At 55.4% G+C, this 12733-nt stretch overlaps 1 protein-coding gene across 2 annotated transcripts in view; it reads left to right on the top strand.

Moving 5' to 3' along the window:
- Positions 1-12016, top strand: part of MLXIP (MLX interacting protein) — a 70586-nt gene extending 58570 nt beyond the window's left edge. The window contains exons 11-17 of one of the 2 annotated variants that reach the window (XM_012476937.2): positions 72-249; positions 2246-2367; positions 2977-3078; positions 3207-3334; positions 3596-3719; positions 5900-6029; positions 6643-12016. In XM_012476937.2, coding sequence (XP_012332360.2) covers positions 72-249; positions 2246-2367; positions 2977-3078; positions 3207-3334; positions 3596-3719; positions 5900-6029; positions 6643-6764 — 906 coding nt within the window. In that variant the 3' untranslated portion in view covers positions 6765-12016. The remainder of the gene's footprint in view (positions 1-71; positions 250-2245; positions 2368-2976; positions 3079-3206; positions 3335-3595; positions 3720-5899; positions 6030-6642) is intronic. The other variant, XM_012476938.2, reaches the window with a different exon arrangement.
- Positions 12017-12733: the final 717 nt, after the last annotated feature.

Genomic DNA, 12733 nt, shown 5'->3' with positions numbered 1-12733 from the left:
CCTCACTGAGATGACAGGTGTCCCACCCTGCATCAGCAATCGGGGGTGACCTCTCTCCCATGTCACTGCAGGCTCCTGGGGTCCCGGAGTTCCACAGCAGCATCCTGGTGACAGATCTCGGCCACAGCACGAGCAGCCCACCTGCCCCCGTCTCCCGGCTCTTCCCAAGCACAGCGCAAGACACCTTGGGGAAGGCTGAGCAGGTCCCGCTGCATGGGGGCAGCCCCCAGGTCACTGTCACAGGGCCCAGTGAGTATCCACTCAGGGACGGTTGGGCATCACAAGGGAAGTAACTGGGCCTGCCGTGGATCAGGGGGCCGCTTGCTGGGCTCTCCAGGACAGAGCCTGGGCTTAGGACACACAGTGAGGTCTTGGGAGCCTGCTGATAACACAGGCTGGGAACACGCTCTGTGGATGGCAGGATGACCTGTGGTGGCACTGGCAGGGCGAAAAGTAGTGGGCACGTGGCAGTGTAGGTGGCCGGTGTGCTTGGGAGTCCCTGCTGACCACCCTCAAAGGCCTGGCTCTGAGCTGCCGTTCTCACCCAGAGAAGGGATTGAGGGACCCTAGTGTTCCAGTCTCTGGGAATGTCAGCCTGGGGTTTCTGTGGCCACAGAAGCCACCCGGCCTTATCTGGGCACCAACATGGCCTTCCCCAGCAGGTCTTAGCCTACAGGTCTGTGGCCCATGTCCACTCTTGGGCCTTCCAGGGATGAGACAGTCAGGGCAGGACTGATTTTGCCCAGGGACATCTGAGAAGCCAACAGGCTAGGTCAGGGATGAACGGCTTGCCCAAGGCTGTGCTGCTGGTAGGGGATGCAGGCAGATGGGTCTCCTTCCCTCAAATGCCTGCCATGCCGGGAAGGGAAATAGAAATGGCCCCTTTTCTTAAATAAAAGCATGGTGTGGGTCGGGGGCAGTGGCTCACATCTGTACACCCAACACTTTGGGAGGCTGAGATGGGTGGATCACTTGAGGTCAGGAGTTTGAGACCAGCCTGGCCAACATGGTGAAGCCTCATCCCTGCCAAAAAAAAAAAAAAAAAATTAGCCAGATGTGGTGGCATGTGCCCATAGTCCCAGCTACTCAGGAGACAGAGGTAGGAGAAACAGTTGAACCTGGGAGGTGGAGGTTGAAGTGAGCCAAGATCAAGCCACTGCACTCCAGCCTGGGTGACAGAGTAAGAATCTCTCAAAAGAAAAAACCAAAAACATGGTGTAGCTGCTCCTGGAACTCTGTGAGCAAACAGTTGTCTCCCTCCTCCCTCAGGAAGACACAAATGAGGAAGGAAAGTTATGAGTCAAGCCCCTCAAATAATCGAGGGAGAGGTTAGGGCCAACATTGCCTTGTCTCTGGAGTCTCAGAACACAGAACTTAGAGCCTGCTGCACAGCCTCACGGGGAGCTGGGGGAAGATCGTCCAGCACAGAGGAAAGGAAGCGGAGACATCTGTACAGTAAAGCAGGATGGACCAAGAAGGCTGAGTCCACCTGGGCTGGGCACAGTGGCTCACTCTTGTAATCCCAGCACTTTGGGAGGCTGAGGCAGGTGGATCGCTTGAGCCCAAGAGATTGAGACCAGCCTGGACAATATAGTGAGAACTTGTCTCTATAAAAAATGTTTTTGTGGCCTGGTGTGGTGGCTCATGCATGTAATCCCAGCACTTTGGGAGTCTGAGGTGGGTGGATCACCTGACATCAGGAGTTCAAGACCAGACTGACCAACATGGAGAAACCCCGTCTCTACTAAAAATACAGAATTAGCCGGGCATGGTGGCGCATTCCTGTAATCCCAGCTGTTTGGGAGGCTGAGGCAGGAGAATTGCTTGAACCCAGCAGGTGGAGGTTGCGGTGAGCTGAGATGTCGCCATTGCACTCCAGCCTGGGCCACAAGAGCAAAACTCCATCTCAAAAAAAAAAAAAAAGTTTTTAAATTAAAAAATATAATAATAAAGAGCCCACCTGGGAAATACCTCCTAAAGTGACACCAGTGACTGGAACATGTCACACAGGGTTGCTCCATTGTGTTCTGTGTGGGTTAAGGGTGTTTTTGTTGTTGTTATTAATTTAAAATTTTCAGGGAATGGGTAAGAAAAATCCAAGGAAGCATATGTGTGCAGTTTAAAGAACCAAGTGCCATATGCGGGTAGCAGCAAGCACCTCATAACCCTGCAGAGACCCCAGGCTGCCTCCTGGTGGCTTTGGGGGGCCAGAGCTCCATCCCTCAGAGGAGACTGTTCTCACCAGGTCGGGATTGCCCAAACTCAGGGCAGGCCTCTCCGTGCGCATCAGAGCAGAGCCCCAGCCCTCAGTCTCCCCAGAACAACTGCTCAGGGAAATCCGACCCCAAAAATGTGGCTGCATTAAAGGTACCGAATGTCTCTCTCGGGTCTTGGTTCCCTTGGGAGGATGGGAAGGAAGGGCAGAAGGATGTTAAGGAGCTGTGTCTGTCTGGAACGGAGACCTAGACCCAGCCAGAGCTGCCCCAGGCAGGGGTGGATCAGAAATAGGCTTCTCCTTGTCCCTTCCCACGAACCAGCCCTGTGGAGACAGTGGGCCCGCTGGAGGCTTCTGGGTAGGCCCCAAGCCTGGGAGCCAACAGTGAGTCTACCTAGTGTGGCAGGTACCACTCAGGCTACCTGGCCCCGGAGGGGCATGGCCACCACCAGGACTGGGTTAGGGGGAGGAGGCAGGACTGGGAGGGGAAGGAGAGGCTTACAGTGGGCTGGGCAGCACCCAGTTCGGCCCATGATTTCCTGCCCTGGCTGCACCCCATTTTGCAGTGCTGGTTTTCTAGGGTTCCTAGTCCTGTCCCCTCCTGGCTCCTCATTGGAGCCTTCAGCTTCTCGTCATGCCCTCCTCCCACGTAGCTCTCTAGCCTTGGCCCTTAGGCACCCACCATCAGCATAGCGGGCGAGGAAGGGTGGGCAGCGTGCCTGCAACATGCCTGTCTCAGTGACCAGCGGGTTCTCCAGCAGAACCGACAGATGAAACACATCTCAGCTGAGCAGAAAAGGCGCTTCAACATTAAGATGGGCTTCGACACACTCAACAGCCTCATCTCCAACAATTCCAAGCTGGTGAGTTGCCAAGAGCATGGGCCGTGGCAGGGCAGGGGAACTGGCAGGATGTGCTCCCTGCGTGGTCATTGCTGGTGGCAGGCCTGCTGGTTGTGGGTGCCGCCTCCAGCCGCCTGCCCCTTCTACAGACCAGCCATGCCATCACGCTGCAGAAGACCGTGGAGTACATCACGAAGCTGCAGCAGGAGAGGGGCCAGATGCAGGAGGAGGCCCGGCGGCTGCGGGAGGAGATCGAGGAGCTCAATGCCACTATCATGTGAGCTTCTGAGCCTTGGGGCTCCAACCAGGCACCCCATCCCCATGCAGGGCCTGTCTCAGAGGTGGGACCCTGAGGCCTCATCACTGGTCGATGCCTCTTTACTGCACTAGTTCCACTCTTGGTCACCCTCCTTCCACAGACCTCTCTTCTCTGCACCTGGCTGCAGCCCAGCAGTAGGCCAGCCCTGCCCATCTTGCGTCCCAGGGTCCTTATGGGCCACTGGCTGCTCCACAGCTCCCCCGGCTCCTGTCATTTCAGCTCCTGCCAGCAACTGCTCCCTGCCACAGGAGTCCCTGTCACCCGGCGCCAGTTCGATCACATGAGAGACATGTTTGATGAATACGTGAAAAGCCGGACCCTGCAGAATTGGAAGTTCTGGATTGTATCTTTCGGTTTTCTTTTTGCTCTTCCTAGCCCTCAGCCAATGCACCGAAGCCACAGACCATGACACTGTAGTTACTCTAGAAAGACTCTTTAAATGGCTGTCACCAAGCTCCTCACGACAGGCAGTGCTAGTGTCCGTCTCAGAAGGGAGTGGTCTGGCCTGGCCTGCTGTGTGGGCTGTGGCTGTTGATGGGGCTTCAGGGTGCTTTGCAGGAAAGGCTGGCGAGGTAGAACGGTGGGCTTTGCTCTCTAGGTCCTTAAGAAATCAGGACAATGCTAGAGCCACTTGCAGAAGGTGCAGGGGAAGGAGGTGTGGTCCCACACAGCCCGGCAGCCAGCTTGGTCCTTGAAGCCACCGGGAGGGCGAGTGGCAGAGCCCAGTTCGAAGCCTAATGAAGCATGTCCACTTGAGCGCTAGGAGCTGTCTCGGGCCAAGGCCACCCTGCACTCGGCCTTCCAGGTGTCAGCACAGCTCTCATGAGGAGTGGTTCTTGCCTGGTCACTCCCCACTCTGCCACTGCTCTACCACTGAGTACACAGTCGGCACATGAGAGCCCTGACACGGGCGTGGGGCTGACAGCCAGAGGAGACAGTCGTGTAGGAGGAGAGAGTCCCAGTTGCAGCTGCCGGGCAGGGCAGGGCAGGGCAGGGCAGGGCAGGGCAGGGCAGGGCACAGCACCTGTGTTTGCCGGAAGGGGCAGGTTTTTACTGTTTGTTTCTTCTTTTCCCCCGAGAAAGGGTCTCACTCTGTCACCCAGGCTGGAGTGCAGTGATGCAGTCATGGCTCACTGCAGCCTTCACCTTCCCAGACTCAGGTCATCCTTCTGCCTCACCCTCCTGAGTAGCTGGAACTCCAAGCTCATGCCACCATGCCCGGCTAATTTTTGTATTTTTTTGTTGAGACGGGGTTTCAGCATGTTGCCCAGGCTCTAAGGGGCAGTTTTATTTTCTTTCTCCTTTTTTTTTTGATATGGAGTATCTCTCTGTCACCCAGGCTGGAGTGTAGTGGCATGATTTCCGCTCACTGCAATCTCCACCTCCTAGGTTGAAGTGATTCTCCTGCCTCAGCCTCCCAAGTAGCTGGGACTACAGGTATCTGCCACCACGCCTGGCTAATTTTTGTGTTTTTAGTAGAGACGGGTTTCACCATGTTGGCTAGGCTGGCTTCAAATTCCTGACCTCAGGTGATCCACCCACCTTGGCTTCCCAAGGTGCTGGGATTACAGGTGTGAACCCGTGCCTGGCTATAAGAGGCAGTTTTTAAATGAAGTGATGACAGGCACCAGCTTTAGTTCCCCTGTGTTGCTATTTTACTGCCCGCCTTATCCCTGTCATTCATAGAGCTGGACGGTGTCTGGAGTGAATCAGAGCCTCTGATAAAATGGCACACTCTCCATCATCAGGCCGAGGTCAGGGAACTGGGCACAGGCCTTGGGCCTTCACTAAGCTGGTCTGAGACCCACACGCACCTTTGTATTTAACACAGAAGGCAAACACCACCTTCAGGCAGATGCTTCCTGCCTTTTTTTTTTTTTTTTTTTTTGAGGCAGAGTCTTGCTCTGTCGCCCAGGCTAGAGTGCAGTGGTGCAGTCTCAGCTCACTGCAACCTCAGCCTCCTGGGTTCAACCGATTCTCCTTCCTCGGCTTCCTGAGTAGCTGGGATTACAAGTGCCCAGCACCACATCCAGCTAATTTTTATATTTTTAGTAGAGATGGGGTTTCACCGTGTTGTCAAGGCTGGCCTCGAACTCCTGACCTCAAATGATCCACCCACCTTGGCCTCTCAAAGTGCTGGGATTATAGGTGTGAACTGTCTCGCTCAGCCAGCTTCTGCCCTTGCCCCTGCTCTCGCCTCTGATGTGCCTGCCAGTGTATGTAAGAATCATTTTGGTCACGTGTTTGTGCTGGGACCTGTTCCATACTAGAGACCTCTGTGTCCCTGCCTCCTATCTGCTTGAGGCTTGGCCCTGTTGTCCAGGTACAATTAAAGCAGAGTATTTTCATGAAGTAGAAGACACTCCTTGCCTAGAGGTCTCTCCCGCTTTTCCCCAATGATCCATTCTCTGTGTACAGATACTTACTAGTCTCAGGGGAAATGAGTAGGCCAGCCCAGCCACCTTCGGGTCCGCCATCCCCAGCCCTCCTCCGTGCCTGCCTTTTCTTTAACCACAGCTGCAGTTCAGCATCATCATCAAGCCGCTGTTCGAGTCGTTCAAGGGCATGGTGTCCACCAGCAGCCTGGAGGAGCTGCACCGCACGGCGCTGTCCTGGCTGGACCAGCACTGCTCCCTGCCCATCCTCAGGCCGAGTGAGTGGGGCGGTGCCAGGGCGAGGGGCTTCATGCTAGTCCTGGAGGGAGGATAGCCCCGGACTGAGGACAGTGTTGGGGGAAATCCAGACTCCACTTTGGGCAGCCAGGTGGGGCCAGGGCACAATGCCGTCCAGGAGGCCCTCGGGATCCCCCAGTGGGGGCAGGAGTGGGCACCAGCTCCTGCCCTTGCGATCTGCCAGCCTGCTGAGACTCAACTTGCATGGATCAGGTGCCCACTATTTGCCAGGCCCTGTATCAGGTGCCTTCAGGTGTGTTTTCTTGTTTAATTCTGATAATAACAAGCAAAGATGATCCTATATGTTAAGGTTATAGATGCTTAACATCAGAACAGCTGGCAGCCCTGTGCAGCACAAGCAGCGTAGGATGCTCCACCCATGGCAGCCCCTGCTCGGATTTGGGGAGGCTTCTGGAGGCAGAGGGGTGAGTGCCCAGGTCTTGGAGAAGGCTCCCGGCACTCCTCCTTGCAGTCCAGTGCGGCTGCCGCTCGCCAGTGCCTGAGCATTTTCACATGGGTTGTAGGTCCAAAGCTAGGCGTGCGGTGTGTGGTGGGTCTGTGTCCCGCCTGTGTTTGACCCTCTCTGTCTTTCAGTGGTGTTGAACACGCTGCGGCAGCTGAGCACCTCCACCTCCATCCTCACAGACCCGGCGCAGCTGCCGGAGCAGGCGTCCGAGGCCATCACCAGGATTGGCAAGAGACTGGGGGAGTCTTAGCTGCTTAGCTGGCATGTGGCCGCATGAGATGCCAGGAGACCCTTCCCTGCCCATGGAGAGGAGGCTGCGCCCCCCCCAGCCCTTGCTGACACTCAGCCTCGGTGCCTCCCTCCAACTCTGCTGGCCCACCGCACTGTCGGGAGGCCTTGCTCAGGTCTGAAGCAGGTTCGGGGCCTGCTGACAGCAATAGCCCACCTTTGGGAACCCCTTGCTGTGAACTCTCTCACTCAGTGACCTCAGTCACCAACCTCCACTGCCCTTGGGGCAGACAAAAGGGAAGTGCTGGCCATGCTGGTCTGCCCTCCTGATGGCCTGCCAGGCCGAGCGCCAGTGAGTGGAACCCTTGGGTTGAGGGTGACAGGGCCTGCTCCTGTCCTGAGACCCAGCCTTGTCCCTCCTGCCATGCCTGTCCACGCGCATGCCTCTGATGTCCTGCTCCACTCTCTGGCCTGCCCATGGGGCAGTTAGAAGGTGTCTTTCTCCCCTCAACTCTGACAGCACCCAGCCCTTGTGGATGGACTTGGGCTTCTATTCAGGCTTATGCATGGCAGGCTGCCAGGGGGAAGTGCCTTCTTCAGAGACCTCCGAGGACACATGTTTGCAAAAACAATGGATGTGGGACACACAGGACCAGAATGGAAGCATATGATGCACAGTGGCTGCTCTGGCTGGGAGACCCTGCTGGGCATGTTTCATCTGTCCTCTTATAGCTCCATGGGGCCTTCTTGGATGTCACCTCACCACCGTGGCCCTTCTGCCATTCTTCTCCACACACCTCCAGCTGCAGCTGTGGACAGGTCAGGTGTGTCCAGTAGGAGCTTAGAACCCTGAAGTTCTAGCATCCAAAAGATCAGACTCCACGTCCTGTCAGCCTTGCCATCTTGTCTGATGTCGTTCAGCTGGGAGCCCCAAACCAGCTGGACAGTTCTCGGACCAAAGATGCCCCTGCACTCAAAAATCTGTCCCATCTTGTGTTTGGAGAAGGAAACAATGTTGGCGGGCAGCAGTCTGTGGTCATCAGCCCTCAGCTGTCTCTAGGCATCTCTCAGATCAGACAGCAAAGAATATACCCAGATCTGGGCTGGGTGGAGGCAATGGCTGGGCTGAGGGCCATCCTGAGCCCACAGCCAGAAGCTGGCTCAGCCTCAATCCTCGCCTTTCTCTGGTTACCTCTGCAGGGAGCTGCAGGGGCAGGCACTCTCTCCAGCACTCAGGAAGCCCAGCCAAGAGTACCTCCTCGTGGAAAGAATGTGCTTTAAAGCCCTGCTGAGGAGTTCAGAGCCGCCAGCAGGCTTTCCAGGCGACCTCTGCTCTCTCTGCCTGCAGGGCCTGGGGAGGGCTTTGAGGGAGCCTGGGAGCCATGTGAAGAGGGGCACCCCTGTGCTGCCCCCAAAGTTTAGGTCCAGTTGGAGGCTCTCCCTGGCTCCTGCAGGCCTGCAGGGGTTCTACCCCCACTGTAGGCCACCGGCCAGCTGCCTGCCCCCTTGTTGTGCTTCAGCCCCACACAAGAGCAGCTTGGTGACACCACTCAGCCACCCAGAGCACGTGTTTAAAGGCTTTCCAGATCACCTTCCCGTGGGGCGAACATAAGATGAGGCCAGGCTGGTCCTTGGAATTTCCCCTGGGGAAATGCTAATAGACTCCATCCTTTACCTGGGGATAAGCATGAAGGCATCATCCCAAAGGCAGAGACCACCGTGGTAGAAATTCCACCAAGGCCAGAAGGGAAAAAGGAAGAACCCAATGTGGCCAGCTGTGCAGGCCCCGGGGAGGGACATGAGTGCAGCCCCTCTCCACTTCCGTGCCTTTGTAAAACGTGTAGATAACCGCAGTGGTTGGCTGAGCCAAGAACTCTCCTAAATCAGTGGTTTTCTCCCCACCCCTTGCTGGGGAGTCATTTTTTAAAACTCCGTGGGATATAAAATTGGCCTCCTGCTGCTTCAGCCTACCTCTCCCTCTGCTGACTTAATGTTGTGATTCTGTTTCTTCGGATATTTAAGGCTGTTAGGTTGTGTGAGCCTTGAAGGGGTGTGTGTGTGTGTGTGTGTGTGTGTGTGTGTGTGTGTGTGTCTGTCCCTCCGTCCTAGCGACTGTCTAGTAGATGCATATCTTTGGAGACATTTCTGTAACTCATTCTCTTGGTGCTCACGATTGCCATGGCCGTAGGGCCACAGTGCCATATCTCTGCTGCAGACATGATTGTTTCTTTTTCTAGAGGTTTTCTTGTTTTGGAATCTTGCCTGATGAATCCAGCCAGACCAAGGGCCCTAGATTTGACCTCTGTCCTGGGCTCCTGGGCCAGGTGCAGGGACATCTGAGGCCACTCTGCTGGCCTCCTCCAGTGGATGCTGACCACAGGGTGGGCTTTGTTTACACTCACTTCACCCTGATTCTTGTCCCCACTTCCATAAAAGAAACTTTATAATGCTGATGCTTTAGAGAGAAAAGCAGCCTGGGCCGTGCACGGTGGCTGCTGCCTGTGATCCCAGCACTTTGGGAGACTGAGGCTGGAGGATCACTTGAGCTCAGGAGTTGGAGACTAGCCCTGGCAACATAATGAGACCCTGTCTCTACAAAAAACAAACAAACAAACAAACAAAAAAAAACACATTTAGCCAGATGTGGCAGTGAGCACCTGTGGTCCCAACTACTTTGGGGACTGAGGCTGGAGGATTGCTTGGGCCTAGAAGTTGCGGTGAGCTATGAACATGCCACACTGCATTCTAGCCTGGGCGACAGAGTGAAACCCTGCTTTTAAAAATAGAGGCCAGGTGGGTGGCTGATGCCTATAATTCCAGCACTTTGGGAGGCTGAGGCAGGTGGATCACCTGAAGTCAGTTCACAACCAGCCTGACCAACATGGTGAAACCCTGTCTCTATTAAAAATACAAAAAAATTAGGTGGGCTTGGTGGTGCACCCCTATAATCCCAGGTACTCAGGGGACAAGAGAATCGCTTGAACCCAGGAGGCAGATGTTGCAGTGAGCCGAGACTGTACCACTGCACTCCAGCCTGGGCAATAGAACGAAACCCTGTCTCAAAAAAAAATACAAAGTCCAAAAAGAAAAGCCAGAAGAACTGCTGGCGTCCAAATCCCTGTGCTAGTTTCTGGGAAATACCCGTACGCTGCACCTACTGCTTTCTGTGGTGAGTGGGAGACCCCAGGGCAGGGCAGGGCAGGGCAGGCGCCACTTAGGGCCTTTCTGCAGTCAGCCAGCATGCAGCAGCTGACACCCCAAGTGGGCTGGCCTCCTTCAGCAGGAAGCAGTGGCAGCTCTGGCTGTTGGTGCCGATGGCAGCATTGGGTCGAGGGGAAGGGGCCGGAAAGCCGCAGACCCCCCGGTGCTGTGCATGGCCCTGGAGCTGTCAGCCAGGAGAGCAGGGTCAGCGGTCAGCCAGCCCTCCCATTTCCCGCCCGTGGGCCCTGACCACACTCCCTTTTCTAGAAGTCAGTCCTAAGGTTTGTCTTCTCTGGCTAGGAGGATGTAAATTTGGGTTCTTAGAGGGCACGGCACCCAAAATCCCAGGGTGGTGCCAGACCCCCAGTCTCTGCCCAGATAAAGTGGCACGGTGGCATGCAGCACTACTGTCTTGCTGGTGGGGGGGGTCTCAAACACCCACCCCATCTCCATGCACAACTGGGACTGGCCCCGCCGGCAGCTGGGGCGCAGGTAACTCAGAGATGGGAGCTGCAGCTGGGAGCTGGTGAGGTCTTGCTGTCATCAGGGCAAGACCTTGTGCTCTCAGAACTTGTGGAGTGGAGCTGGGCCTGCCCCGGGCCAGTGGACCCCTGTATGTCGGAGGATTGGTGTACGGTGGGCCTGGTCCTGCACTGGCAGACAGACCTTGCTTTGGCCCAGCTCTTTTTTACCCTGGCTCCGACGGCAGGCTTGAAATACCCTCTCATCACCCCTGTTCACCCTTTCCCTTGTCTGGCCCCTGCCTGGTCCGCCTGGGCCCTCCTAGCAGGCAGCCTGGGTGTGAGTTGAGCCTCTCTGTTTTCCCTCTGGTGGGAAAGTGGCCTTTTACCTCTATACCTTCTCCCCAGTGTTTCCTTGGGGAGGAGGGAGAGGGCTGGGCAGCAGTGATCCAGGCAGGCAGCATGTGCAGTGGTGGCCAGCCAGGATGCCAGAGCTGCACAGGGATGTGGCGTGTGTCTCCGGGCCCTTGACATCTCTACTTTAGAGGATTTTACCACGTCTGCACACCAGTCGGGGGAGAGGGGACAGCAAGGAGGGAGGCTGAAGAGCTTTGAGGCTCAGCAGTGTGTTTGTGGCATTCGGTGGGCACCGTGGCCTTGGGCAGCTGGACAGGTTTTTGTGATGTGAGGGACACACAGGGCAGGTGGGAAGCTTGGCAGAGAATCCAGAAATACTGAGGAAGCTTTTTAGGACCCCCACCTCCATGCCTCTACCAGGGCCAGCCCCCTCTCCGCCACCCGCCACCACATGGGACTCTGCTTGTCGGGACTTGCAAAAATCAACCTTTAAGAAAAGGGAACTCTTAACATTGAATGTTGACTATGTGTGTGCATGGGCGTGCCCTTGCACAAGCTTGCGTGTGCGTGTTTACTTCATGGAATTTTGTGTGAAATCCTCTTCAATCGTATAGCAGAATTCACCTCCATTTCCCAGTCACACTGTTGGTTCTGTGCTCTGAACCTGGGTGTAGCTCATTTGAAGGACTCTCTTCTGCATTTCCTAACAGGTATTTGGTGGTCTCAAGAGCTGAGATTGTGGAGGGTTGGGAGAAACTGAAGTTCTGTACATTTCTATAGAGTTTACATCCTGCAGTTAAAAAGGCAGGAAGGGCTCAGCCAGGGCCGCACAGCTCCAGGCCGTCCCCCACAGGCCTCCCATAGTGTCCCTGCTTCTCTAGCTGAATCTTTTCCCACCGCGCGGGAAAGGAGAGCGGGTTCACTTGCTCTTCTGTTCACAGCAGAAGCACCATGTTCTGGTCCTTTTTCAGGTTCAGTTTATTGTGTAAATGGCGTTTTTTTTTCTGGTGTGAGCTTTGGTGATCATGGCCGGGCTCCTTTGAGGAGATGGTTACCCCTCGTGGTCTGAAGAAGAAACCCAGAAAAGAGTCTGGTTTGGCCAGAGACCCCCCGGCCCATGCCACCCTGAGCACGCCCCTCTGATGCTCTGCTGTCAAGAAGCACGTTTCCACCAGCTGTATTTAACACTACAATGCATTTTTAAAACTATATTTGCATCCAAGACAATAAAGAAACCTTATTTTTTTGAAAAGCCTGTGATGTGTGGCCTTAAATGCTATCCTGTTGAGCTATGGAAGAGATGGGAAAATGAAGAGATCTGAGTACAGTGATGCCCTTGGCCAGCTCGCTCCTTCTAACCTCGGGAGGGTAATCGGCCTGGAATGGAGGCATCCGGGTGAAGAAGAGATCCAGGGTGGGAGGGCAATTCTGGAGGTGTGTCCAGAAAGTCAATGGTCCTTAAGACAGGACTTCCCGCAAAGGCTGATAAGAAAGGCCCAGTGTGGTGGCTTCTGCCTGTGGCCTCAGCAGGGGCTGGTGAGTCAGGCCACTGCTCCAGGCCATACCCAGGTGGATAGAGTTCACTGGTGCCCCTATAAACTTCCTGTTTCCTCATCCAGGACTTGGGCAGACAGCACCAGCCCTGCATGCTTGACAGTTTCACGTGAGATCACGTGTGTCTGAGTGTTCAGGAGCCTGTGGAGCTCTGTGCTTAGTGCAGTCATCAGCACAGCGAGCACTAGCCCAGCTCTGCAAAGGCTTCAGAAACAGTGGTGGCCTCCGGGCACTGTGGTCCCCCTGCTTGTTACTGACCCCACACCAGAGACGGGACAGACTAGAAAGCTGACCAGTAGAAATGTCCCTTTGTTCAGGTGCCGAGAAGGTTTGGCTCATCTCTGATTAATGTAGAAGCTTTTCTCTGCCATTTTCCTGGGCCCCGCACCCACCCACTGGCTCCTTGTGCTTGGACAGG

Source organism: Aotus nancymaae, unplaced genomic scaffold (assembly GCF_030222135.1).
Source record: "Aotus nancymaae isolate 86718 unplaced genomic scaffold, 86718_ANA_hifiasm-v0.15.2.pri h1tg000021l, whole genome shotgun sequence".
NCBI classification, from domain to species: domain Eukaryota; kingdom Metazoa; phylum Chordata; class Mammalia; order Primates; family Aotidae; genus Aotus; species Aotus nancymaae.
The sequence above is the reverse complement of the archived record's forward strand: the minus strand, read 5'-3'. Positions and strand labels throughout refer to the sequence as shown.